The following is a 23,500-nucleotide window of genomic DNA, read 5'->3' on the forward strand; positions in this document are numbered from 1 at the left end:
TGCTATGATTTTCTTCGTTTTGTTTTGAGTAAATAAATAAAGGAGGAGATATAAAGAACATTTTTTTTTGAATTATGAGATAAGTACTGAATACTGATGTCTGATTCAGCTGCAGACCAGAGGCCCCAACTCTTTCTGTAACGTGGGGAACAAACTTTTTTGTTCCTTAAAATTAAAAAGTTCCAAGCATTTACACTATTATCTTTTCATGGATAAAAGGTACAAAAGCAAGTTAGTAAAACAAGTTTTGGTCTTGCTTTTCTCGTGTTAACTAGTTGTCCTTAATAGAGGCTTCATAATTAGCAACAAAGCCAAAAAGAGAATTGAGAGGCTTTTGAATTCTTAAGATTCCCTTCAATTCGTTTGTCACATTATACAAAAGCAGTCACAGTCATGTCCCTATTAACCCCTTTAATTTAGGGTGTTAAAACATTTTTATTACTTCTTGTAGTTTTCTCTTCTTCAGATTAGTTCTCTAGTTGATAAAAAGGTGGTCCTAAAGGTAATCCCTTTCGTCCTTTTTGTAAATTTTTAAAATAGTAGGGTGGGCCTTGTATATATGGATATACGAAGAAGAGAACAGAGCTGGAATTTGAATCATGCACTTAAGTGATACATAATGACATTATTATCATTTAGTGCAATTCTAATTCCTCTTAAGAAAATCTTTTTCCCCTCAATTTTTGAAATGAATGGAATTTTGTTCACTGTTATCTACCTAGTGCAATTTTTGAAATGAATGGAATTTTGTTCACTGTTAAGTTTCTCTCATTATAGTGTGTTTTTCTTTAAGTAGCGCAGATGCGTCCTAGAGAGAAGTTTGATTTGGACGCAAATGGCTATTAATATTGTTGTCTATTTAATCAAGTAATTTAATCTTGAAAATCAAAACTTAGGTGACATTAAATATTAATCCTTATTTCTCAATTTATGTGGTATATTATTCTTTTTCATTTATCCCGAAAGTCATATTTTTATATTTAAAAATAATTTAACTTTAAAATTTATTTTATCTTTAATGAGATAATTTAAAGTCATACAAATGTCTAAAATTTGTTCTAGACCATAAATTTCAAAAAAAAAAACTTTTCTTTTTTAAATTTGATGTCCAAGCGCCATATAAATTGAGACGCATGAGTACTAATCAGAGCTATTAGGTGATAAATTATTATTTAAAATATAAATTATATTTATTGATTTGATACGAATATTCTTCATTTATAAGTTTTTCTCATGCAAGAATCATCACCTAAATGCTCCTTTACTCTTTTTTCTTCTTCTACAATATCTTTTTTCATAATTAGCAAACAAGTGGAAAAGAACAACTACAAATAACCATTATAATCAACTTCATGGCATTGTAGTTTGAAATGTGAGTTTTTAATAATTTGCTGTTTGCTTGGAACTTTCATTTTCCCTTTGGGGGTTTACTTATTTTTCAAATTAACGAATATTAAGGGTAAAGCAAACTCAAATGAAAACAAGAAGAAAAGGGATAGGAAAGTGGTACACTGTTTTTGTTTTATCGTGCTAATAATTCTGCTTGGTTGGACGTCTGTAATATATAATTATAAAGTTATGGAAGAACCTAAGAAGTGTCGTTCTCAGTCCCACTCTCCTCCTCACTATTCAAGTGCACAACTTCACGTTACGAAATTACCCCTCTGCTTAACCTAAATTTACAACAAGACAGCAAGTCGTATGACCAAAACGAGGAGATTCAAAAGTGCTTTGGAAAGTGATAGATAGGAAAAACCATACTTATATTTTATGCTCCTTTTACCCACTCCAAGGAATTTGTGGATATTGAGAGTTGTAGAGTTTTTTTGGTTTCTAGTTAGATATTCAGTATTTATATTGGGCTCGACTAAATCAGGAGTCTCACATTAAGATTAAAATACTCTTTAACAAAAGCGAATTCATACTCAGATGCTTGCACCCGAGACCTCTGATTAAAAATAAAGGAGTATTTACCACTCTATCGTAAAGTTTATCCTAAGAGATTACTTACATCAATGCATGGTGCATACATAGTAGTGCACTATTACTCCCTCCGTCACTTGCAGTTGTTAATTTTTAAATTCCCTTTCCCTTTAAGAAAAAATAAATAAAGTATATATTTATCATAATAATAATAGCATTTTCAGAAATCTTGAAAAATGATCTCAAGAATAAGTAGTTAATACTAAGTACTAAGGGTAAAACTGAAAAAAATTAATTTTCTCTTAATTTATAGTAGACAAGTAAAAATAAAAATATATTTTTAGTATTGTGGACAGGTAAAATTGAATGAAAAGAGTAATTTTTGATAACGAACTAGACTCAAAACTAAATATTTTTTAGGGATTAGATAATCTTTTAGTCTTGTAAAAAAATTATATACCAATAAAAAATGAAGAGAACTTTAGTGTTTTACAATATTGAACCTGAGACACACTAAAAAGAATATATGAACAGTAAAAATCCTTATAGTTTAAGTAATTTTAACTTAGAGATTGAAGCGTAATTATTGGCTAAGTTCCCAGGTTATTGTGGTCATTTCAAGATCTGGTTCCAGCTGTCTGTTACTTTCCTAACTTGGACTATTTTGAGTATTTTCAGTTGGGTGCGATAATTTATACTATCAACTAAAACTGGCATTGGGCTCAGTTAAATGCTACTTAGCCCGACGCTCTCTCCAACCCACAAAATACGTACTGTAATTTCAATCTCCTGCTTCTCCCTTGTCTTATTACCAAGTTTTTATAAGCTCTCGAAATTTGTTCACTTTGTCCCCTAGTCATTTGGCTTTGGACACATAAACATAAACAAAGGATTTTCACTTTGTTTTTTATACTATTATTTAAATTGGATCTTTATTATCTTAGGTTAATCATAATTAATGAACTAGGGGAAAGTAATTGTGTGATCTACACTTTGTTAGGTAGGTCATTATCATTAGATGTATCCTAAACTGTATCCTAAATTTTAGAAGCCGCAAATGCGTGCAATCTGTCATTAGCATCTGTCGTCCGAACCATTCTAGGTTAATCATCCTGTAATATAGTTTTATTAGTCAATTTTATGAAATAATGTACCATATAATAAGGTGATCGATACACCAAAAAAATATCATACTCAATTTTTTCTCAAAAGCCTAATAATATCTCATGATTAAGTGATAAATTGATGTGTTCTGTCTGCCAATGCACATCACAAATGCTCGGCTTGGGTAAAATTTTAAAAAACTTTGAAGAAGTGTTTAGTAGGCTGTCTATATAAATTTTCTTAAGTGCTTTAAAGTGAAGTATTTTTAAAAATAAATATTATTTATGGTTTAAGTAATTTGCTATGGAAAAAAAATATAAAACAAACAGCTTTGCATGGTCAAAGGCCCCTTAAAATTTTTCATAGAGGAGAATCTAGTTTATGTTAAAACTGCAGAACAGCACGCGGGTCTCTAGAAAGAGAACGTGTAAGAGAGACAGATAATTATACCTAATTAATTATGATGATTACTTTTATCTTTATCCTGTGGACCGACGAAATATTATGGAGGGGCAAACATCAAACTTTCTGGCATACACTGCCCTACATTTTCTTTTCCTTGGTCCTTCCCATGGTCCACGCAAATACAAACCAAAACTCAAAATTTAGTGTATTCCTACCTTAGATGGACTTGTTTATCTACATAAAATATTTAATTCAATTATATCGCTGGATCTCAAATTATTACTAACCACTCCAACGTTATAAACTTCAAAATACCTCTTGTCACTTTGAAAATTTTGATGGCCTTTCTTTAGTAGTCTGATTGTCACACTATCTTCCTCAATGCTAATATAAAAGTTTTTAGTGCAATAACTAATAAATTCAGTATAATCCACAAATAAAATCTGAAATAAATAGTATATACGCAAATCTTATCCCTAATAATTAAAAAAAATAAAAAAGAGGTTGAATCATTTGCTACAATCTTATGGAAAAGGGTCTAACGTGAATTGGAATAATTTAACATAAGTTGTGAAATCTCATAGAAGGATGCTAGTGAATTCATGGATGTATGTATCATGTACTATATGAAATAACTTGTGTCCTTGAATAAATAGTTTCTAAGAAGCAAGTAAATAATATTTTCATCCATGCCAAGTTGAAACCATTTCTAATGACTTGGGAAAATATTTACAAATTTTAGTTTGGATAAATTCACAAACTTGATTCTCAATTCACGTTTATTTTGTCAGTGTTCGTCCTTTCTCCATCTGCAATTCTGTTAAAGATGAAAACTGAATTTCAAAGGAAGAAGAAAGGTATAATAAAATTTCAAAGAAATCCAAAGTGGTCCTCCTACTGTAGTGGGGCAAGAAAACCATGTTCGTTTTTTCAGCTTAATGGTTATGGGCTTTGCATATCTTGTCTCTCCCAATCCAGAAAGTCTGACCAAAGGGCCCAACGTCCATTGGACAGCATTAGATGTTTGAAAGTAACAGTTGGTGTATATGGGCACATCAGGCAGCAGATTTCAAGTAAAGAGTCAGAAGTCTTGGGGGCGGGTGTAGAGGGTGCCCTTGTCTATATGCTCATTTTCTTTCATTTATTATAGAGAGGTTCCTACAGATATATAACATGCATGCTGGAATTCTCTTTGTAGTTCCTTTAATTCAAACCTTTTCCCACAAGTGAAGGTAACCGTCTATGTAAGACAACAAGCAAGACATTGTTTTAACAGATTGGTGTTTTACCTTAGCTGCTCTAGTCCTTTTCAATCTCTCTGTCACATTTTTTTTTATAATAGTGGGGACTGATCCTTGTGATTGCACCATCATTTCTATCTACAAAAAGTACATCTTACTAGCAATATGCAACTCTCGTAACACACTTTTGTTTGAATATCTAATTAACTTGGTTGAATAACAATGTACACCCGAAGTTCATGTTATTCGTGAATCTAGGAACAATCTATCATATACTACACTAATTTTCTTGAAAATCAACATTTGATACAAAGGAAACATAAAAGAGAATTCAGAAACAATGAGTAGCACTTGCCCTTGCCACTTGTTGCTTACTCAAACAGACAGTAAATCATGAAATGCAGATTCTTGGTTTAAGATACAATAAGATGCTAAAAACAATATCTCAATGGATCCGAGGATGTATAAGAATGCAAATAAATAAATAAATAAATAAGATGCTGCAAACATCATATGAATCATTTGATGTAACTATTTGTCACAGCTAAAAGAACCAAGTTACTATGACGTTTGAGGCTTATGGTTGTGAAGCTGCAATAAAGATGGAACTGGCTCCAGAACCACCATGAGAGTGCTCAATAATCACATTGTCTGAGAGTTCATTGCCGAGCATCTCCCACACACTGCTATGGAGATAGTTCCTGAAAACGCGATAATGCTCGTAGACACCACCTTCTACTGTAATAATGCTAATCCTATTAGAAAGTCTTCCCAGTTTCTTTACAATCCCCACGATGCCAGCTCCAACTAATCGAGCTCCACGTTCTGCTACAACATCACAGACCTCTGCAACTAGTTCTCTTGCCATGGTTGTAGAGTTAGTTATCTGCAATCAGCAGACTGCTAATTAACACGTACGCAGCAGAGAAAAAAACTTGTCCATATAATCTATGCACATTGAAACCACCTATAGATAGAAAAACACTTTAACTAGAGAAATCACATATTCAACCCTCTCCCTTACCACAAAAATGAAAAACTAGTAATGGAGAAACTGTAAAAACATTTCTCAGGAAGTTACTTAAATTTGACAATTCTGATGTAAAAGCCCTACCCCAAAAATTTCTGTCAGTTTCTCATCAATTACTTCATAGTCCTCCGATGTGTCTTGATGCATAGCAGCCATATCTGGGGACCTGCCATTAACTATAGTCAATAATACAAAAGATAATGTGACAGTAATTATGAAATATGGAGCTCCAAAATGGCAATTGTTTCAAGCTGATTTTACTGCCAATGCCTTATGACATTTACTAATTACTATACACTACCAAAAAAACATACGTAAATGATATCTGTCACAATTAAAATGGAGATGGAGAAATAGTTTCATATCCTGGCTACTCGGGTGGTAGGGCAATTTCCACACGGAAGGTGGACAAGTGCAACTTCTTAGTGCAGTTGATGGGGAGAATTAATTTCATTTTGAAAGAAAGAAAGAAAGAAAAGCTACTATTGAGTTGTTAATGAAAAGGAAAACTGTAAGATCCAATCAACCTGTATATCTGATTAGAAATAATCTACAATTTACCTCAACGAGTATGTAATTGCTAGCTTAGGTGGTACTCTATCTCCAAATAAAGATGATTCCTGAGCCATCTTTAGTAAGACTCTTCTAACAGTTTCTCCTAAATATGTACCCGAAATAAGCTTCTCAAATATCTGAAGACAAAATGAGATTAAGGAGTTAATGGAGATCACAGGGAACTTGAGGGGGGCAGAAAAGTTAAGTGTCCACCTGGCTACCAGGATATGAACTTTCGGCATCTAACGATGTATCAAATTCGGTAATTGGAAGATGGGAGGAACTAAAATTCCCCCACTTGATATTAATTGCCTGCACAAACAAGCACTATAGTGAAACATTGTAACATTTTATAAGTTGGTATACTTAGAACTGTTGTCACCAGAATTTACTATTTCTTCTGGTTTTGGAGCCTGATCAGGCCACTTTTCGACCGATTTTGCTGATTCTACATAAACAGCGTTAGTGCCCATCCCCAGAGTGACTGCAGCCACACTCTCTTTACTATAGTACCTTCCTCCAGCCAAAACTCCTATGGTGTCATCAACCTGCAGAATTGCAATTTGAATCACCTTCTATGCAAATAATTGTACCTTTTCTGCTATACGAGAAAGGGAAGATCCCTGAATTTTTACCAGGGCAAAAACTTGCTTATCAACACCATGCTTCTCCAAGGCGAGATTGATTTCATTCAACAACTTGTTCCCTTCCTGAGATTACGATGTAGTAACGTATTCATGTTCTATCTATATTCATGTAAAAACTGTGAATCAATAATTATTGCTCAAGCTTGGAAGGGAAAGTACAAAGACTTAATCATCAAACGAGCCATTTTGCTTGATAACCTCAATTTCCTTTCATGGAGCTGAATCTTTGAAAGATATTGTCAATTAAATCTGATTGTTTTTAATTAAGTCCAAAACGCATAGGAAACATATATATATTTGCTTCAGAGAATCTTTGTCCCTTAGAGATTTAAATCTAGTTAGGTATAGAAAGACTCAACTGCGTCTCCAAATAATGAATCCTTCCATTTAATGGCTGTTTCTTTGGAGGCAGCTACTTCTGCAATTGTAGGTGATACAGTAAATCCCACATTTTTCTCTCCTCCTTGCAGACCTTCACTATGCATGGAGATGAATTTTCCGAGCTCCACCGTTATCCAATCAAATAATTCCTGAAACAGGTTCAAAAGGAAGATATTTCATGAAACACTAAACCTGATAGTTTGACACTAATTGATGACTCGTGATATATACTACTAGTCAGAAGCTGCTTCGCACGACTTTATGTCACCTTAACAAAGCTTCAGCAGTAAAATTGTCTAACAAATTTCAATACAAAACTTCTTATACCTTTGAAGACCTTGATGAAATTAAAAGAACATATAAGAAACAGAGAAAGAGATACGTGACTACATTAAGCATTTAGGGACCTTAAGTGACTAAAGTGAAATGAAAATGATGTAATATAATAATTGCAATCTTAAATGCTTTACAAACTTTGGCTAGTACCATGCTTATTAGTTGTAGTTTCAACACATATCGAAAGATTTAAATACATAAAAGACATCAAAATCTTGTATTCAGTTTTCAGAATTCATCATTCTACTCCTAGCCTAAACAAAAAGAAAAAAAAATTGAAACAAGGAAAAGTTAATAATTCAACAAAATAAAACCAGTCATGGACAAATTTTGAATGAAATTATCATGTTTAACATGTTCCATGTTTCTTTTATCTGAAGGCAACCTATTCTATTGAAGGAACAGGTTGTTAGACGTTTCAACATTCTTCGTGGCTCTTCATTTAGACTGTAAGTTCTAAAATCTATGCAATGTGGTATACCCTGCTTTCCTTAGAAGCTTCTATAATGACTGGTAAAGAGTTAATCAAAGACCTTTAATAGAATCTGCGATCTATTCACATGAACTCAGATTATTACGCATGCAATCAATGAAATTGAGGAAGATCATAGAGAGAGAAAGTAGAGAGAAGGAAGAGGAATTCTTATTACCGTGTTAACTGATTCTAAGAATACACAATACTAACTAATATAAGCACTTCCAGTATTAGTTAGTGGAGGAGCAGTGTGAAATTACTAAACTATCCCTCACTGAGTACACTAAACTATACGCCTCACTCAATACCCCTCAAGTTGGTGGGTGAAAGACATCGAACACACCAAGCTTGCATAAGAGAAGTTGATGATGAGCAACAGGTAATCCCTTGGTTAATAAGTCTGCAAGCTGTTGAGAGGAGGAAACATGGTGAGAAAGAATAAGCCCAAACTTAATTTTTTTCTTGCACAAAATGATAATCAAGCTCAATGTGCTTGGTGCGCTCATGAAAAATGGGATTGCTAGCAATTTGGATAGCTGCCTTGTTGTCACAGAACAGGGACACATAATGAGAGATAGTGAGTCCTAACTCCTGTAACAAACCAACTACCCAAGTAACTTCAGCTACTGCTGCTGCCATGCTCCTGTATTTAGTCTCTGCAGAGCTTCTACTTACAGTGTGCTACTTCTTAGACTTCCATGAAATGAGAGCTTCCCCTAGTCTGACAACATATCCTGTGACTGACCTCATTGTGTTAGGGTAGGAGGCCAAGTCTGAGTCACAATAAGCAGACAAATTGGTGATAGGACCAACGTGCAGTAACACCCCTAAACCAGGAGACCCTTTGAGGTATTTTACCACTCTGAAGGCTGCCTCCAAGTGTGATTGTTTAGGCCTCTGCATGAACTGGCTTAAACTCTGAACTGCAAAGCTAATGTTTGGCTGGTGAGGTACAAGAGCTTCACAATCAATTGCTGGTAGGTTGTGACATCTTCAAGCTCTAAATCATCAGTCTTTCTTACATGAACATTATAATCAACAGTGGTCAATTTTTGATTGAGTTCCAAAGGTGTCTTAGCAGGTTTACATCCACTCAAGCCAACTTGTGAAATAAGCTCCAGAGCATACTTTCTCTGGTTAAGCAATGTCCCCCATTTTGATCTCAGCACTTCAATTCCAAGAAAGTATCTCAACTCACCAAGGTCTTTAACTTTAAATCGATTGTGCAGGGTCATTTTGGCATCTTCTATTAGAGTTGGATGACTGCCAGTAATCAGCAATTATCCACATAGATGAGGATGACAACTAAACCATCTTCTTGTCTTTTGGTAAATAAAGAGTGATCAAAAGCACTTTGATTATATCCACTCTCTGTCAAAGCTTCAGTAAGCTTGATATTCCATTGTTTGGAGGCTTGTTTAAGCCCATATAAGGACTTTAGAAGCCTACACACTTTGTTCTCCCCCTATTTGGTAAAGCCTTGGGGCAAATTCATGTAAACTTCTTCATATAAATCACTTGTAGAAATGCATTATTGACGTCCATTTGATACAAAGGCCAACCTTTGGAAGTGGCTATACTGATAACAAGTCTCACTGTGACCATCTTGGCCACAAGTGAAAGTATATTGATAATCAAAGTCTTCCTTTTGATTGTATCCTTTGGCAACTAAACGAGCCTTGAATCTTTCTACTTCTCCATTTTCTTTGTAGACCCACTTAGATCCAATGGCTTGCTTTCATATAGGTAAACCAACTAGTTCCCAAGTACCATTGTCTTCAAGTGCTTGTATCTCCTGATGCATGGCTTCAACCCATCTGTTATTCTGAACTGCCTCTTTGAAAGAGCTAGGTTCAATGCAAGCTGAAAAAGCCTTCAAATAGGACTGGTACCTTGTCGTCAGATTCCTATAGTATAATCCTTTGGACAAAGGATATAAGCATTGACCAACAATACTCTTTGTTGTCACATAATCTTTTAACCAAATGGGAGGTTTGGAGATTCTTCCTCCTTTTCTGATTTCATGGTTTATCTCCTGAACTTGTAGCCATTGAGTGAAAGGTTCTGGTGGTTGTGGTGACATTGTTATGTCACTCAAATTATCTTGTGGAGTGTTTGCTGCCGGTGTCAATGTTTCTGTTGAAACAACGTCAGTTGATATAGTAGTTTGATTCTCATGAGCTTCTAGCAAGCTTTTAGGATGTGACATTTGTTGCTGAGTATCATCATCATCATCATCTAGCTGAGATGTTGATTCACCTTGAATATTAAGCTGAGCTGGTTATGGTGGAACCAATTCCACCAACTCTGATTGTATGGGAAATAATTCAATAGAATCCAATTCAACATTCTTGAATAGGAACACATCCTCCCTAAACATCCCTTCGGACTAGAAAGATCTTTCTTTCTAGATCATAAAATTTGTACCCCTTCTGAGTTGTTGAGTACCCCACCAATACACTCATGTTTGCTCTTAGACTAAACTTATCTCATTTTGGGAGGTTACTAGCATAACATAGACAACCAAATACTCTAAGGTGATCTATGTCAGGTGGTTTATTGTATAGGAGTTCATGAGGTGAGTTCCATTTCAAGACAGAAGTGGGCCATTTGTTAAGCAAATACACAACAGTCTTTATACATTCTCCCCAAAACCTGTTAGAAATTAAACTTTGAAACTTCAATGCTCTAGCTACTTCCAGAACATATTTGTGCTTCCTCTCTACTACCCTATTATGTTGAGGTGTGTAGGGACAACTACTCTGGTGAATAATTCCTAATGAAGAAAACAGTTCATTGCAGCTAGAATTAAAGAACTCAGTGCCATTATCAGACCTCAATGTTTTAACAGTCACACCAAATTGATTTTAAACCATTGAAAAGAAATTCTTCAATATAATTATTACTTCACTCTTTGATTGCAACAAGTATACCCAAGTGAACCTACTGTAATCATCCACCACTGTAATGAAGTAGTGTTTCCTGTCATATGTAAGTATTCTATGAGGTCCCCATACATCTACATGAATAAGCTGAAAAATGCAAACATCATTATAACTACTAGATGGAAACTTCAGCCTGCTCTGCTTAGCCAAGGGGCATACATCACAGGTATGTTGTACTCTACTGTCCATTGAGTTTCTCAACTAGTGGATATGTTGCATTGATTTTATTGAAGGGTGCCCTAGTCTCATGTGCCAAACAATTGAGTTATTTGAACTATTGCTGACCATTGCTGTTGCAGGTGTCGATCTCCTCTATAGAAGGTACAATCCACACGATTTCTTACCAATCCCTATCACCTTCCCATTATAAAGACCCTGCAGCACACAGAAATCGGGGAATAACATTGCACAACAGCTCAGTTTCTTGATTAGTTTTGAAACAGACAATAAGTGGAACTTAAAGTCAGGAACATATAAAACATCCTTCAAAACTTGATTGTCCAATATAGAGACACTTCATGTATGGATTATGTTGCATTTATTCCCTGTTGGTACTTCCACTCCACTATTATTATGTAAGCTAAAATCCTTAATGCCATGCATGATCTCCTTATGAGAAGTAATGTGATGTGAAGCACCTGAGTCTAATATCCATTCAAAATCAAAGGCATTTGATAACAATGTAGTTATACCTACCATAAGAGAGTGATAGTCACAAGTGCCTTGTTTGTTCAGAAGACTTAACAACTGCTTGTATTGATCTTCTATGAAGAAATTCCCCTGTGTGAGTTAGGTGTCTGATGAATTCCCTGTCTCAGTGATGGTACGGTAGAAATACAAATACGAGTTTTTGGCTACTTTGTACCTTTTATTCGCTACACTTTAATTGTATTTGAACTAAAATATGGATAATTTATACTCATTACATGTTTTCTAATGTGTAGGTTGTGATTCCAAGTTAAGGTGTATTTTTGGAGCTAAAATAATTATTAAAGGACTTTGAAGTCTGAGTAAAAGTTCTAGGGTTAATTTTGGATTGTGTTCGGAGGTCGAAAACTGAGTATGTACAAGGAAAATGAAAGAAAATAAAGTTACATAGAGATGAAATAGTGTTGCCACGCTGGGCAGGTCAATGTAAGTCACCTGGTGACTATGCAATTCAATGTTGTAGCAGAAGGCAACAAAACCAAAGCCTTTGATAATGAGGCTTAATATCACATGCCTAATGACGTGAATGACTAGGAGTTGGACAAAATTCCATCAGGCAATAACTTTGCCAATGTTTCTAAAAACTCCTACTAACGCGACGCACTGTGCGATGCTCACCGCCACACGTCTGTACAAATTATGCATGCATCTTCAAGTGTTGAGTTCTCTGGAAATCTCCACTGCTTCCTCGCATGACGCGTCTCCCCATGCGGCGCGCCTGTGCATTTTTTACAAAGCCACTTCCTATTTTCGCTAAAAAAGGTATTTTCGTCTGGGATTTATTAGGGTTGGCTTAAATACACGGGAACACCATTTTTGGCACTTTTGACAGATTTTCGGCCTAAGGAGGCTAAGAAGGAGTTGGAAGAACACAAGCACAATGATTTCATCATTCCTTTCTCACTTAAGTTCCGGGTTTGGATTGAATTTATATTTTTCTATATTTTAGTAATATTTGTGACGAACTTCTCCATCTCTATGGAGTAGTTCATTTTGGGTTTTGATGTATTTGGTGTATTGATGATTGTTTGTGGATTATAACTCTATTTTTATGTATCTGAATCGTTTTGGAAGATTTAATTGTTGAATCTATATTCACTAGTTCATGTAATCGAGAGAGGCATAACTTTTGATATTTTTGCATTATATTGCCGGTTGAGTTCATAGATATTTCTAAGTGATCGAAAAAGGCTAGTTGAATTATTGATTAAACCTAGTTAGGAAAATAATTGAAAGAGATTTTTCTAAAGACTGATCCACTACGCATTCTTGCATATCTTCACAGTGCTTAAATTGGTTCATCTTATAAGGTTAAGACTTAATCGAGAGAGGAGTTTTTGCTAAATGTTTGAACAAATAATATAGTGAATTCGAGAGACTCTCTTGAACATTGGAAGTGAATTATATAGAGTTAGATCCTGAACAATTATCTTACACTTATTCCGTCAAACCCCTATCCTTTCCCATCGATAACCTTAATTGCTTATTCCTTGTTTCGATAGTCACTAGTCAATAGTTGTAGATTTTAGATTCTTAGTCATATAAATCTTAACTATTGATCCTCCTGGATAGCAATCAAGCTAGAAACTATGAGAATACTATTTAAATTCAATCCCCGTGGACACGATATTATACTATACTATAATATCTTTGATTAGCGAGCACAATTTAAGTATGTATTTTGCGCTCGTCAAATTTTAGCGTCATTATCGGGGATTGGCAATCAATAGTGTTTGAAATAGTTGTAGTGCTAATTCAAGAATTTATTTATTTGTTTATTTATTTATTACTTTTATTTTGTTCTTCACGGGTTTCTTCTCCGTGTGCAGGCAACAAGTTAAGTCCGTGGTGTATGACACGATCTTCTTGTAAAGAAGTAATACCCTACAAACTAGAATCGGAAAAGCACCTAAGGCAACTGAGGAAGGAGAAAGAGTTCACCGTAAGTTTCTTTTGGCAACCTTCAACCCAAGAACACATGGCTAATAACAATGACAATAAGGTAGAGGCAGCTGCAAGGATAGCTGCTTAGGAAAATATCGAAGACAATATGGGTCGAAGATTCAATATAAATCGACCCTTGATTGAAGATCAGTTCGGGAATGCGCTACCAAGGCATGGTAGAGCATTGGGTGACTATGCCAGACCAGTTTACAATCAAGGATTGTCAAGTGTTAGACCACCTCCAATTACAGCCAATAATTTTGAGTTAAAGCAAGGTTTGCTTCAAACCATTCAAAACAACTGCGTCTTCAGAGGAAAGATATACGAAGATCCAACCACGCATCTGATGGACTTCGAAGAGATTATGAACACCTTTCAATATAATAAGGTGTCACAAGATGCAGTGTATTTAAGGGCATTTCCCTTTTTCACTTAAAGATGATGCGAAGTAGTGGCTTCGAAACTTACCAAATAGATCAATTAGAACATGGGAGGAAATGACCAGAAAATTTCTTGATAAATATTTTTCCTCAGCTACGACGTGCAAGTTTAGAAGAGAAATCCATAACTTCTGCCAGAAAGAGAATGAAACGGTTTTTGAAGCATGGGAGAGGTTTAAGGAGATAGTTAGAAGGTGTCAACATAGCGGAATTGAACTATTGATGCAACTCCAAGATTTTTAGGATGGATTGACACCGACCTCGCGTAGAACATTAAGCAATGCAGTTGGAGAAACTTTTATGAAGAAGACTCCAAAGGAAATAGTTACAATTCTTGATGAGTTATTCGAAGATGCTAATCAGTGGCCCTCTGAGAGTGTGGAAAGAAGAAAATCAACTGGTGTTCACCAATTTGATGCTACTACATCTGTGCAAGTATAGCTGATGCTATGGATAAAGAAATACAAAAGCTGAATGTAGCTTCAATGCAAAATGTACACAACACAGTATGTGATATATGTGGAAGGGGACACCCTACTCGTGAGTGTCAAGCCTCAACTGAGGAAGTGATGCTGTAGGAAACTATAATGCAATGGGTCAGAGGCATCCCGACTTTTCAAGGATTTCACCTAGGGGTACTGCAAATGCATGGCAACAAAACAGCCCCAGATTCCAGGAACAAGGAGCTATAAGTTTTCAAAATCAGCAAAGGCAGCAGTATCATTGTCCACAGTCGAATCAATCCAGCATGGAAGATCTCATGAAGAACTTCATTATCAAGACATATAAGAGGCATGATGCCCATGATGCAGCTATCAAAGAATTGGGTAAATCTTTTCGAAGACTAGAAAAATAGGGCACTTAGCTACTCTAATGTCTGAGAGAGCCCCAAGAACACTTCCGGTTGATACAGAAAGAAATCTTAAAGATACAGTAAATATTGTAACTTTGAGAAGTAAGAAAGAGTTGAAAGATCTCACCCCAATCCAAAAAGATACGAGACATGAAAAAGAAAGCGGGGAGCAGCTGAAGAATGATGTCGAAAAGAAGAAAGAAGGAAATTCGAGAAGGGAGGATCCTCAGGCGAGCAAGCATATCCATGTGCTGCCTTTTCCCCAAAAGCTGGACAAGCAGTTCGAGAGATTTCTAGATGTGCTGAAATAGGTTCATGTAAACCTACCATTTAAAAAAGTGCTCTTACAAATGCCGGCTTATGCCAAGTTCTTGAAGGAGATCCTGTCAAAGAAGAGGAAAATAGAAGAGACCTTAGTGGTCAAGCTCACAGATCATTGTAGTGCAATATTGTAAAACAAACTCCCACAAAAGTATGGAGATCCAGGGAGTTTTAGCATACCTTGCTCTTTAGGCACTACTAATTTTGATAAGTCTCTATGTGATTTTGGTGCCTCAATTAATCTAATGCCTCTATCTATTTACAGGAAACTGGAGAAGGAGATTGGAGAGATAAGATCTGCACCAATATCTTTGCAGCTGGCAGACCAGACGACTCTAATACTCGAGGGAATAGTTGAAGATGTCTTAGTTAGGGTAGATAAGTTTGTATTTTCTGTAGATTTTATAGTGGCAAAGATACAGGAGAATAAGGAGGGCCCCCTCATCTTAGGGAGACCATTCTTAGTGATGAGCAGAGCAATATTGGACATACATGATAGAAAACTCATGCTTAGAATAGGTGAGGAGACTGTGACTTTCAAAATGAATGTAGAGACCGGAGTGAAAAAGGAGAAGCCAGCTGCGAGTGTTGAGTGGAAGGTGAAGAGTTCAAAAGAGAAGGTTGCAGTTAAGTGAACAAGATAAGTGTGGGGTGTACCCCAAGAAGGCTGAGAAGAAGTTGTATGCATGGATGTGCATTGGTTTGGGTGAGAAGAATGGAGCTAAACTTTGATTCAGACCCCGACTAGAGATTCAGGAAAGTTTCCTCTACCTTATGCTTTTAAATTATGTGTCATGGGGACATGCCACAACTTAAAGTGTCGGGTGGGGATATTTTTATGTATGTATATTAGTTCTACTAGTTTGTTAGTTTTAGCAGTTTGATAGAAAAAAATTTAATATTCTTTATTTTTCCCGACAATGGATGTCATTCGACATGTTTCTTAAGGGATTAAGTCGAAAGAAAAAGACAAAAGATTTTTTTTAGGTATCATCTGAATTCTCCCTTGGTTTTTCTTTGTATCGCTGTTCTTTCCAAGGATTTTGTTTGAACCGGGTGCAGTTAGTTTTTATTTTTTTAGGAGTTGGAAACCTTGTGCTGTGATTTGAAATGAAAGCAATATCTCTTGACTGTATTATGCCGTTAGAATAGTAAGTTCTTTAGTTGTGACGCTTAGACTCAGTTTTTGACTCTTGTATAAGCACCTTAAATTATATGATCTTAACTTTGCTTAACTACTTTGATTAGTGTGTCTTGATGAGTCCGATTCTAAGTGAGTTTTGTTCCATGTGTGTATGAGATTTTATGTATTCTATGCATTGCATTTGATGTCTAGAACTTGTCCCGTGTATTTGCAAAGCAAAATAGTAGTTTTATTCAGTATTAGAAGTGATATATGCATTTCTTTGTTGAGCCAGTTATATGTTGTTAACCACCTAATTGTTATGTATCCTAGTTGACCCCTTTGAGCCTGTAATCATGTTTCTTTGGCAACCACATTACAAGCATTACCCAATTATTTGAATTGACCATTTATTTAAACTTTCTGATCTTTTACGAGCACTAAAAATTATTATGAACTTTGTAAATGTTAAAGCGTGGAGTGTTAGTTTGGCTTTTGAGTGGAGGTACTGAATTAAGGAGAAATGTGCATTGTGTTGAAAAAAATAAGATCCACTTGAAATTTTGTGGTAATTCTTAATGTATTTGTGCCTAAAGAAGTGGGGAGTTGACATATACTGATGTGAAGGTGGAATTATGGTTTGACATAAGTATGAAATTTTAAATGGTTATACTGTTTGTATTAAAATGCTTAAGGAGGTGTAGTCAATATATCCAAATGTATCCTACCCGTCCCGCAGCCTACATTACAACCAAATAAAGTCCTACTTGATCCTTGATTGAATGAGCTCAAGTAGTAGAGTAATACATTACGGGCAAGCTTGTGATACGTCTTTTGTAGCACATGAATATTACTTCTGAGAGAGTGAATTCTTTATATCTTTAGTTCCTGATTGTTGTTAAATTTGATGGAGTGTGGAACAACTCTCTATTGTTGTGAGGGCACTTGATTCATGAAGGAGAGGTAATGTCGTTGACCTCTATGTTAGAGTAAGTGAGCGGGTTATGAAAAATGTGTGGTACTTATGAGCCAATTCTTGAGGCAAGGATGTTACGGTATTGTGCTTAATCTATTTTAAATGTTCTTGATATGATGAGGTAGGAGAGTTGTTTAAAAAGGTCGAGTCTTTATAAAGTATAGTTTGATTGCTCGAGGACGAGCAATGGTCTAAGTGTGGGGTATTGATGATACGCTAGAAATACGAGTTTTTGGCTACTTTGCACCTTTTATTTGTTACACTTTAATTGTATTTGAGCTAAAATATGGATAATATATACTCATTACGTGTTTTCTAATGTGTAGGTTGTTATTTCAAGTTAAGGTGTATTTTTGGAGCTAAAATAATTATTAAAGGACTTTGAAGTCTGAGTAAAAGTTCAAGGGTTAAATTGGGATTGCGTTCGGAGGTCGAAAACTGAGTATGTACAAGGAAAATGAAAGGAAAAAAAGTTACATAGAGATGAAACATTGCTTCCACGTTGGGCAGGTCAATGTAAGTCACCTGGTGACTATGCAATTCAATGTTGTAGCAGAAGGCAACAAAACCAAAGCCTTTGATAATGAGGCTTAATATCACATGCCTAATGACGTGAATGACTAGGAGTTGGACAAAATTCCATCAGGCAATAACTTTGCCAATGTTTCTAAAAACTCCTACTAACGCGACGCACTGTGCGACGCTCACCGCCACACGTCTGTACAAATTATGCATGCATCTTCAAGTGTTGAGTTCTTTGGAAATTTTCACTGCTGCCTCGCATGGCGCGTCACCCCAGTTTTTACAGAGCCACTTCTTATTTCCGCTAAAAAGGGTATTTTCGTCCGGGATTTATTGGGATTGGCTTAAATACACGAAAAAATACCATTTTCGGCACTTTTGACAGATTTTCGATCTAAGAAGGCTAAGGAGGAGTTTGAAGAACACAAGCACAAGAATTTCATCATTCCTTTCTCACTCAAGTTCCGGGTTTGGATTGAATTTTAGTTTTCCTATATTTTAGTTATATTTGTGAAGAACTTCTCCATGTCTATGGAGTAGATCCTTTTGGATTTTGATGGATTTTGTGTATTGATAATTGTTTGTGGATTATAACTCTATTTTTATGTATTTGAATTGTTTTTGAAGATTTAATTGTTGCATCTATATTCGCTAGTTCATGTAATCGAGAGAGACATAACTTGTGATATCTTTGCATTATATTGTTGGTTGAGTTCATAGATTCTTCTAAGTAATCGATAAAAGGCTAGTTGAATCATTGATTAAACTTAGTTAGGAAAATAATCAAAAGAGATTTTTCTAAAGACCGATCCACTACGCATTCTTGCATATCTTCACAATGCTTAAATTGGTTCATCTTGTGAGGTTAAGACTTAATCGAGAGAGGAGTTTTTGCTAAACGTCTGAACTAATAATAGAGTGAATTCAAGAGACTCACTTGAATATTGGAAGTGAATTATATAGAGTTAGATCCCGAACAATTATCTTGCACTTATTCTATCAAAACCCTATCCTCTCCCACCGATAACCTTAATTGCTTATTCCTTGTTTCGATAGTCACTAGCCAATAGCTGTAGATTTTAGATTATTAGCCATATAAATCTCAATTGTTGATCCTCTTCGATAGCAATCAAGCTAGAAACTACGAGAATACGATTTAAATCATATCCCCGTGGACACGATATTATACTATACTTTCTTTAACTAGCGAGCATAATTTAAGTGTGTGTTTTGCGTTCGTCACTCAGTAGCAACAACATTAGCATAGGATTTGACACCTTGTATCTGCACTTTCTTCTTACTTTTGAAATCCGGGGGTACCCTACGATCTTATAGCAGTTTTCCTTTAGATTACCTTTGTAGCCGCAAAAGTCACAAATCAACCCTCGTTTCTTTGCTTTGAATCCCTGAGTGAATGTTTGATTTTTTCCAGCTAGCATGGTCAAAGGCTTACTGTTAGATTCCCCAGTTCCAAGAATTCGTTGGCAATTTCTTCTTGTATGACCAAGGCATATGCTTGATTAACTATCAACACTGATGTCTTGAGTAACACCTGGCTCCTCACATAGCCATAGCTTTCATTTAGGCCAACAAGAAATTGTAAGAGTCTCAGATTTTTGAACTGTTCAATGAAAGGTCTTGTTTCCTCACAATCACACCCAGGCCCCGCCACTAACAAGTCCATTTCATCCCAAAGATCCTTCACCTTGGAGTAGTAAGCAGTGACTGAATCTGTACCTTGAGTCAACGATCCTATCATCTTCAACAGTCGATATGTTTGAGTCAAATTTAATTTGTCAAATCGCTCCTTAAACTCACTCCAAACTTTTGCCGCATTTGAGGCATAAATGATGCTAGGTTGCAATTCCACCGCCACTGTTTTTCCTATCCATGACAGCACCATTGCATTGCATCTTTCCCATTGATTTGCTAATTCGCCTTTGAATGAACCTTTTACACAGGTTCCCTTTATGAACCCTAATTTATTCTTCACCAATAGTGTTGTTCGCATAGCTCGACTCCGCAGACCATAATTTTTTGGACCTGTGAGTTTTATGGCGATCAATGCTACACTAGGTGTGTTTGATTCTCTCAAGTACAAAGGATGATTGTGGTCAATTCGAGGAATTTTTGCTTCTCACATGGCTGCCCAATCTCAACAATGGCTTCCTATTGAAATGATAGAATTTCGGTCCTAAATTCCGATCGATCGCTCTGATACCATGATAGAATCTGAGATCTATTCACATGAACTCAGATTATTACATATGCAATCAATGAAATTGAGGAAGATCGTAGAGAGAGTAAGTAGAGAGAAGGAAGAGGAATTCTTATTACTGTGTTAACTGATTCTAGGAATACACAGTACTAACTAATATAAACACTTCCGGTATTAGTCAGTGGAAGAGCAGTGTGAAATTACTAAACTACCCCTCACTTAGTATACTAAACTATAGGCTTCACTCAATAACTTGCAATTCAGAAAGTTTGATCATCCGACCTACTACTATATTTATTTCAGTTACTTGGTAATGTTGAATAAGTATTTTCCCTCTTATTGTTCAAGGTCAGTATCAAGATTGGTGGTAAGGTAGTCATAGCCCATAACGAGTAGTTAGAATCATTCATCAGTCAAAAATAATTAAAGAGGAAATCCCAATATAACTAAAATTTTAGACAAATTAGGAAATTCAACAAAAAATTACTTATTATTATAAAATATGTTTCGTGCAATAAACGAGACATATTGCTATGAGTTACTAGCAAATAACACTTCTATTTATTTATGTTTTCTTGTTACAGTACGAGGCAACGGACAAACCTGGGAGCTGCCCTCTATTATGTTGGGAGGAATTTGAATTTCTTGCCTATATAGATCCGAAATGGGTTCATTTCTTCCAGCAAGACGTGAAACGGGTGGTTCATTTCTTCCTCCAAGACGTGCTTGCACGATGATGAAGTTAGTTCCGCGAAGATTAATCCCATAGTATAGACCTTTCTCATCACTGACACCACATATATATGTAAACAATTAATGAGCCATGCAATTCAAAAATTTAAAAACTATTTTCTCTACTAAGAATAAAAACTAAGTAGTATATATAGTACCCTGTGGGGAGTGAAGCTAAGCAAGAAGGAAGCATTTGGAGGCTGGATTCACTTGAAGTTAGACCAGCCTGCATCTCAGTCACGAGATCATCAGCAATTTGCCATAATTTAGGAACAGGCGTTGCACATTCTCTTGCAAATTTTCGAAGGATACGCTGTGCATGCCTCCACCGTTGCTCGCTCCGTCGTTTCCACTGTCTCACCAACAGCGCCGCCGCTACCACGGTGGAAACTGTCGTCACTGCTGCCAACACCACCACCTCCTTCCTCATTCTCTACTTATACGTTATTTCAGATAACTACTTTCTGATTTTTTGTTAGAGTTGTAGTTTCTTTTACATCCATGCATCTGGTCATTAATTTTTCTAATTTATTTTTTATGTTATCAAAGATAACTGATCCACGATCCGTGGAATGAAGAACGAGTTTCATGGCAAAACTTGTTCAGTGAGTGTATTATCCAGCAAGGTCGGGTTAAACCCGAACTCACCATGGTGGGCTTTTGGGCCTAATAGCGTTTCTTCTGTCATAATAGCACGGACTAGCCAGTTTTCGGACTGATAATTGAAAAATAGTCAGCGTTTACAAAATCATTGAAAAATAGTCCCTATTTTGCTGCAACACGGAAAGTTTCAGCATAATATACTAGATATTGGAGCACCTGTGTATGAACTTTCAGCATATTATGTTGGGACTCCAGTACACGGAAAGTTCCAGCATAATATACTGAAGATTGGAGCACATGTGTATGGACTTCCAGTATATTATGTTGAAATTCCAACACACAGGGACGGCCCGATGGTACGACAATTCAAGCAACTGCTTGATGCCTCATATCTATAAGGCCCCCAAAATTTTCTAATATTATATAACTGCATGTGATAATTTTTTTAAAAACATATCTAGTATATCAAAGAAAAAGTGTATTTTTCATGAAGAAGGAAATAAGAGATAATTTAGTAATAGGAATAGTTACTTTTGGGATTGAGACATAAACTTTGCATGTAAATATGTTTCTTGCCTCATTTATACGCTATACGGCCCCATATTACTTTGATTACTTTCTCTTTCCTTACTTACAAGTCCATTATCTCATAAAATATTCCATCAATTAAGATAGCATAAAGCAATTGCAGCCTTTTTTTGTCAAGCTTTCCCCGCATTGCACCAAAACTATTGAAGCATCAAAAGTAATATTAAGTTATCTATGATTGTTTGTTAAACCAGGTTCAATTGTTCCATATTTTTTTTATTACTTTGCATCTAGAATTTGTTATTTTTTTTATATCTTTTGTTTGTAAGTATATGTATCATCTTTTTTTTTATTATTAAAATTTTAATATGTCAACAAGAAAATATGAATTTGCGTATTAAAAATGCCAAAAAATAGAAGAATTAAAACTTTAATACAATCCCAAAAAGGAGCGCTTGATAAATTTTTAGCGAACAATAAAAATTTTAAATCAAAAAATAGGAAAAAATTTATGGTAGATGAACAAATCACTAATATAGTTGAACTAGACGATAATGGAATCCAAGAAGAAGAAAAAGAAATTGGTGAGTCATAGATTATTTAGAAAATCAGGAAATCCTAAAAGAATTGAATAATAATCCTAGAAAATAGAAACATATATAATCCTAGTCAAGAAATCGATTATAAATAAATTATTAATAATTTTACATCTCAAAAAACTAGAAAAATAAACTTTAATAAAATTTTACTAAATGAATTTTTTAATACCGAAAAACTTAGGGCCCCTCATTGAAGTTTGACTTTAGGCCCAAAACACCGTTTAGCCGCCCCTGCCAGCACATTATGAAATTCCAGCATGTTATGTTGGAAGTACACATGTAAAAAATTCGAACTCCAGCATATTTTGATGGAATATTTTCTAGATTTTGAACAATGTTTTTGTTCAGATTTATCTTTTACATGAAAAGTGGCTAAATTTCAATTATTTTTGAAACTATGGCTATTTTTCAATTACCACTTGTAAATCTCGTTATTTTTGAATTTATCCCATTTTTTCTAGCTTTTATGTTGGGTTTGAAATTCCATTATAGCTCTGTTTGATCAACAAGTTTTTTCTTTTTGGGTTAACTAGCTCTGTTTTCTTAGTTATGTAAATTCGATAGAGGAATTCTTTTTGTGGGATCACTACAGAGATAAGCCACCAGTTTTTTAAAAAATAACACTGTATGGCCACTCAAAGATTTTATTAGCCCATGTTTTTATTACTGGCCTGAAATGGCCTTCCGACCCAATTTATTTGCAACTTGTAGTCATTTTCTATTTCCAATGCATTTATCTTTCCAAGACCACACAAATGATACACAGTGTATCAAACATATTTTTTTTTCTTGTTCATCTTCTATTTCGATTTTTCAATTTAAACCACCAAATTTATTCCCGGCCTTTTTATCTTACTTTCATTCTATTTAATTCCAATGCACAAAATTTTC

The 23,500-nt window shown here is 35.3% G+C and overlaps 1 protein-coding gene and 1 non-coding gene across 2 annotated transcripts; both read right to left on the reverse strand.

Moving 5' to 3' along the window:
* Window positions 1-5,003: 5,003 nt before the first annotated feature.
* On the reverse strand, window positions 5,004-21,446 carry LOC104100202 (probable hexokinase-like 2 protein). The gene is made up of 9 exons (XM_009607380.4): window positions 21,038-21,446; window positions 20,751-20,934; window positions 7,265-7,435; window positions 6,894-6,968; window positions 6,651-6,806; window positions 6,472-6,570; window positions 6,265-6,395; window positions 5,788-5,869; window positions 5,004-5,559 (listed from the first exon to the last, which is right to left on the reverse strand). Exons 1-9 carry the CDS (start codon window positions 21,307-21,309, stop codon window positions 5,251-5,253), a joined length of 1,479 nt encoding a protein of 492 aa, XP_009605675.1. The 5' UTR covers window positions 21,310-21,446; the 3' UTR covers window positions 5,004-5,250.
* On the reverse strand, window positions 14,240-14,346 carry LOC117277719 (small nucleolar RNA R71). The gene has a single exon (XR_004508067.1). It is a non-coding gene; the product is annotated as a small nucleolar RNA R71 (small nucleolar RNA).
* Window positions 21,447-23,500: the final 2,054 nt, after the last annotated feature.

Source organism: Nicotiana tomentosiformis, chromosome 2, assembly GCF_000390325.3.
Source record: "Nicotiana tomentosiformis chromosome 2, ASM39032v3, whole genome shotgun sequence".
NCBI lineage: Eukaryota > Viridiplantae > Streptophyta > Magnoliopsida > Solanales > Solanaceae > Nicotiana > Nicotiana tomentosiformis.

What these genes read in the sequence shown, in the direction of transcription:
- LOC104100202 (XM_009607380.4), bottom strand. Translation starts at nt 21,309, where the DNA reads ATGAGGAAGGAGGTGGTGGTGTTGGCAGCAGTGACGACAGTTTCCACC. An exon ending in TAATAGAGGGCAGCTCCCAG is followed by an intron (nt 7,436 to 20,750) that starts GTTTGTCCGTTG and finishes AACCTGTTTCAG; the next exon opens with GAATTATTTGATTGGATAAC. An exon ending in CTCCAAAACCAGAAGAAATA is followed by an intron (nt 6,571 to 6,650) that starts GTAAATTCTGGT and finishes TTGTTTGTGCAG; the next exon opens with GCAATTAATATCAAGTGGGG.